Here is a 6,279-nt window from a genome sequence, read left to right on the forward strand (position 1 = left end):
TCTACTCAGTCGTAGAAGAGACTTATGATGATAATTCCATTTTTACAACTATGTAAATATTAATAACTTTTAAACAAATACGATGACCTATAGTTGTTAATGTTTGTGTCATTTTGGTCTTTCGTGGATAGTTGTCTCATTGGCAACCATACCACATCTTCTTTTTTATACCCTCTCTCAAGTACGACACTGGTAATACTTAGTCAAAGATCCCGTGTCACCTTTTACTTTTATTCTTCAAATTACAGTATTTGTTGAAAAGGCAGGTATAACTTTATACATAGTCTGTCGTTCTGTCTTTCTTTGTTAGTCTTATTTGACTATAATTGTTTTAGAAAAAAATATGTCTATTCTTCAACTTACAATTATGTTAAAAAAAATCAATTGCGCTCGTTCTTGTTATATGATAGAACCTGCAACCGTTATGATGAAATATACTGTTGTTGCTAACTGCTACCTTTGGATTGAAATGACAATGGGATGATTTCGGGTTTTTTTCTTTGTAATTTCAAACGATAAAAAAATATGGGGTCTGTGTGATCGCAAAGTCAGTACACGAATGACTGTATTGCCTAAAAAATGAAATAAAATTCAAATCTTGGAACAATGCTTGTCAATTGCATATTCTCGTACTATTGAATGAAGAGATCGAATCTGACCAGAGCTCTTTTCATTCAAGGTTCTGGTAACAATAAAGTAAGATAAGTTCAAAATTAGAAGATTTATAGATTACTGTGGCAGAAATTTAATAACCTGAGGATTTTAAAACGAGAGAATAGTCCATAGAAGAGTATTGCAGTCTTCTGTTGCACTTGTGTTCGGTGTCTGATTTCTTTCCAATACGAAACCGAAAACCGACAGAAAACTTGTCTAGTGGTAAAACTGATCGTTCAGTGATTATTTCTGAGACACTGTTGGCATGGAGTGTTATTCTCTTTGGTTGTAAAACCTGACGTCGTAACACATCGCTCTTTGTTTCTCTATTGTTATACCTAAACTTTGATGATGTGGATGTTTGAAACAGGCCCAGTGGGTAACACTCCACCTTCTTCATGTCATTATTTCTCTCATCATATTTGTCAAAAGTAAGATACTTGGACCGAGAAGGAAGTGACAGATCCACAATATTGGCTTTAATCTGAGTCGGAGTAGAGGCCATTGTCTTCGGTTCTCTGATTTCATTGTGTACTATTTTATTATTTGCGTCACTGCATCCAAACTTGTGAATTAAACAACTATGTTGTTGTGCTGAAGAAATATATCTGGCATTAAAGTCTGGGTTCGTAGTTTCAGATTCCTGTGTATCTATTCGGGTATTACAGTCATGTGCATTCCCGTAAGTTCCACCATTTTCACTTCTATGTCCTCCGTTAAAAATATTTGGAACAAAAGTATTGTTTTCTTCTGTATTATTTTGAAGCTTCGTTAAATCGATTTTCTTTTGTTTGTGAAGTCCATTTGACTTTTCTGTGACCTCTTTACTCTTTTTATTTAGAAGTTCTTTATTCTTCTTTGGTATACTTTTTGGTTTTGTTAATTTCTGTGTCTTCTCTGTTTGGATCGTTCTGTCTTTGGTATCCGAAATCGGACCGTCGATTGGAATAAAAATCTTTATACTTTGGCGTTTGGTTTGTTGTGTTTGTTTGCTGTTATCTATATCGCCGATAGCTTTGATATCGGGTAACAGTTGACATTGCTCGTTTTCGTCACGGTCGTCTTTTATAAGGCTTGCAAGTCTTCTTAGGTCATTCGACATTGTATTCAATCGATCAAGACGAGCATTTGTGTTTTGTATAAGTGCCTTTGAAGATTCAACGAAGTTTTGATGAGCTCCAAAATCACAATGTTGATACACATCTATAAAAGAGAAACAGAAAACTTTTAAATAAAATGTACCCATGAATACCATCATATTCAAATAACTTATTAGATATCCTTTTTTTTAAATAACAAGATCCAAACAACCGCGTTACCAATCATGGCCGAAGTCTGTTATCTCATTTTTAAGAGATGATTCACAAATTTAATTTTGCCGTCCGTATATTACTTGTACATAGAACTTTGCGATGCAGGCCTCTACATTATCATTTTTTCTCACTTGTCCCTTCGGACAAGTTGCAAAAAAATCAACTTGTCCGAACTCTTAACTCACTTGTCCGAATTTATAATTGAAAACCCTCCATATTGATTATACATGTTATTTGCAATAGCCAATAATAACACTTGCCCTTTGATTGCACCTAATAAAGATCAATAAAGGGAGCATTTTGTAATGTTATCATGAATACCACATCAATTTTAATTTTATTATTTCAGACTGAGGGATTATTTGCAAGACTGAGCTCTCTGACTCATTGTCACTATCATGTGTCAATCATTAAATCATATCTCTTTCCATATCACTAGGTTCTCCTATTCATGGACCTATATTCATTAATTATTTGCAGATTTTCCTGAAATCACAATCATCTATCTCACATATGTGTCTTTTCTTTAAATTGCAATGATAAACTTACACAACTATTTTGAATTTGCATAATCTTAATACCTTGTTGCAAATAACTGCTTCCTCAAGCATGAAAATAATTATTTTGAGGAAAAATCAAATATTTGTTTTTCTATGTTGTTGGTTTAGCTTTACAGTTATAATAAATATATAACCATACATATACATTGTTGGCTTTTTCAAAACTACTTCTACCCTTTTTTATTGGGAATTTAAAATAAACCATGAATTTGACTGAAACTTAAATTTACAGACCCATTTTTAAGAGTTAAACACTGGTTTAAAATAAGACCCCATTTGTCAGTGATGATACACAATGTACATAAATAGACTGATTCTGAAGTAGTGGTATGGTTTAAACCAAATACACCTGGCACCTTGTTTACAAGTAAACCTTTTTTAATTTATTGATGGTGCCAAACAGGATTTTACAATTTATTTAGATTTTTACATACATTGATATACATGTGTATTATCATGAAGTTAAAATAAAACATTTTAGTAAAAATTCTGCCTCTTTAGATTTTATTTAAATTTACATCTTAACTTGTTATTTTAACATATAGATCTTATTAAATAAAACCTTTTTTAATTTGATGTTATGCCTAAAAGCAAAATCAAATGATACAAAGTCAAACTTTAAATTAAAATTTTAAAGTTTAGGTAAAACTCCATATCATGCATATGGAGGTGCTCCTAATTCAAGAGGCTTATAAGAAGAAACATTCACATTGGTTTCCTTCCCCTTACTTATTTTCCCCTGGTCAATGGCTGTCATGTTCAAATACGTTCAGTCAGAGACATATTATACAAGTTTATATGTCTCTGGTCCAATCAATGAATATTTATTTCATTTTGTATCATCAATAAAACAATCATTCATATATTTAGGAATGTATAAGTCTTGAATTTGATCTTTTAACATCTGACATCGATTTTTTCACTTGTCCCATCGGACAAGTAGTATGATGAATCTACTTGCCCGACACCTATTTCCACTTGTCCCGGACAATCGGACAAACGGTAATGTCGAGCCCTGCGATGTCAAAATTTTCAGTTCATGTGTGCCTATAATGAATTCCGGCTTTTAAAGTAAGTCAATCAAAATTGTGAAAAACGACAAGAGAAACACCATTCATTACTTAGTTAAATTGTGAAAATCACAAAAGAATAATCAAGAGTACTTTTTTAAAGTTCACACCGCGATCGAAAAATGGTTATGGCAGATGATATATATCACAGAATACTTATAAATCATCCAATAATCATAATGATTAATTATAAACCCACAGTCATATCTAACACATTTTTCTAATTAACATCATTTCATATCGTGAGTGTGACATATTCTGTAAAGTAAAAAAAGGTGCTATTTTCCACACTGAGCTCAATCCGATATTAATGCTGTTTATAATAACGTTTTAAAAATGGTTCATGATGTTTGATCCTCAGTCATAATCAAATGTTTAAAAAGGTTTGAGAAATAAGTTATTGATCTTTAACGTGATGGTTCCTACGCCGAACCAGTCATCATGATGCTACAGTATTATAACAGATTTCAACAGGTTATCTGATATGTCTGGAACAGTAGTATACTGTCGCTTTTTTGGGGATTATAATTAAAATGGAATTTTGCAAACTAGGAGTTCATGGATGCAAATTAAAAGAATCTCGGGACTATCACCCAAAATACTGCATGGACAGTACAGCAGTCCACGCGAAACTAACATCCGATTCTTTCGTAAAAAAGACGCACAAAAATATACAAAACCGTCTCACGTTACTCCTTATAGTTTCTTTTCCATGGCAGAGCAAGGGGGAAATTAAGTTAGTCCATTTTCAATGTTTTCCTTGTTATCTAAAAAATGCAGGGTGTTAACTTAGTTCCTTTAACTCACAACGACCGGGTCATTGTTGAAAATTTAGTTAAAAGTTACCTAAATAAATCAAACATGCGGTTTTTTTTTGTTTTGTTTTTTTATAAAATCAATTATGACAACCTGCAAACAATTTTGAAATAAACACAGACTAACACGCCCACCCTCAAAGACAAATATTATGAAATTATCAGGAAATTTACAACAAATTTTACATTGAAAACACCGGTAATGAATTGTCAACTTTCGTGACAATCTAAGAGTCTTTATAGATTTCTTACTAAATTAACAAACAACATACTCTTTCACAGTCGTCGTATTCAAGTTGTTATTACATGCTAGCTTAATGATGCTTGATTCGACTTAATCGATAATGAAATCTTCGTTGCTATGAATGTATTTACGTTACCATGCATGGTGAAATACAGGATTTTGTAAAATTATTTTGAAATATTAAGTAGATACCAGGTATGATTGTCATATAGATAACCGATTGGAATAAACATCATAGGCAACTTAAGCATCTGCTTAAATCCATGATGTATACGAATGTATATGTAAAATACAATAACATCAAAATATTTGGTAGACCATGAAAGTATAAAATATTACTTCCATGGGTAGACGTACATTAATGCACATGTTAAACCAGTAAAATTTAAATCGTGACACAAATAATCCGATCAAAACCCAATAATCGTATTCTTTATTTTAATATTGAAATGCATTCTATCAACGTCAAGTTACATCTAATGAAAGTTATTTATAATATTTATATCGAGATAAAAAAAAAATGTAAGCAAAACAAAATAAAGTAACAAATAATAATTTAATATAAATGATACTACAGCACTATAACCAATTTATATGGAAAAAAAATCATCCTTCATCAAATTATTTTTGAGAAAGCGAAAAAGTAATAGTGATTGTTTTCAATATAGCATGTCCCCAACTTACCTGCATGGAAATTATTTGTTGGTGCCATTGTATTGGACTTTATCCCACTTTCTAGCATACAAAATTCCACATCAGCATCGAATTAAAAAAGATCAAGTTGTATCGGTTTCTTAGACATGTATATTTTAAGTTCACATGAAAAATGCAGTACTATTGGATAAATAATTAATGAATGTTAATCAAAGCAACAAACATGTATTGTTACCTATAATTAAATGTCACATGGGGTTGGAAGTGAGATAAATAAGATAACAGTTGGTACCAGGTGTGACCGGTGCAGTTCAATAGTCTTTGATGGAGTAGTTTACTGACATAATGGATTTGTGGCTGTTATTGATTATATATTTAATTTAATTTAACCCTCCATCCCACAAAATAAATGTTTAATATGTATAACCACTAAAAACTGCCTTTTGTGGAGAAAGTCGAAATTTTGATGTTTAATCAATATTGCGTGTCATGAAACCCACCATATATTCCAAAAAAACTTACTAAAGGGAAATCCTGGACAAATTCTTTTGGAATCCCAACCAAATATACCGCGCTGAAGTACGTCCATTATTCATAGTTCATTATTCATTATTAAATAATGAATAATGAAATAGTTCACTATTCATTATTCAATATTAAAAAATGAATAATGAATAATGAAATAGTTTATATTTCATCATTCAACTTGAAGCGGTGAATAGTGAAATAAAAGATAAAAAAATTGACTGTGACACTATAGCTATATCCCGTACTTCTAAATTCGTCTTTTTGGTGATATCTAACAAATGTTCAAATTAAACAATAGATAAAAACACTCTTTAAGTTTCATTTTATATATTAATCTAGTTCTTAGTTTCGGAGGATAAACTAGTGGTGTTTTCCTAACTATTTTTAACAGGAATTCCATGGTTCAATGTATGGACGACCTGAATACCAAAACATATTTTT

At 31.3% G+C, this 6,279-nt stretch overlaps 1 protein-coding gene across 1 annotated transcript; it reads right to left on the minus strand.

The window, feature by feature from the left end:
• Positions 1 to 565: 565 nt before the first annotated feature.
• LOC134709751 (uncharacterized) lies at positions 566 to 5,571 on the minus strand. The gene is made up of 2 exons (XM_063569901.1): positions 5,341 to 5,571; positions 566 to 1,857 (listed from the first exon to the last, which is right to left on the minus strand). Exons 1-2 carry the CDS (start codon positions 5,396 to 5,398, stop codon positions 746 to 748), a joined length of 1,170 nt encoding a protein of 389 aa, XP_063425971.1. The 5' UTR covers positions 5,399 to 5,571; the 3' UTR covers positions 566 to 745.
• Positions 5,572 to 6,279: the final 708 nt, after the last annotated feature.

The sequence above is a fragment of the Mytilus trossulus genome, chromosome 3 (assembly GCF_036588685.1).
Source record: "Mytilus trossulus isolate FHL-02 chromosome 3, PNRI_Mtr1.1.1.hap1, whole genome shotgun sequence".
Lineage (NCBI taxonomy): Eukaryota > Metazoa > Mollusca > Bivalvia > Mytilida > Mytilidae > Mytilus > Mytilus trossulus.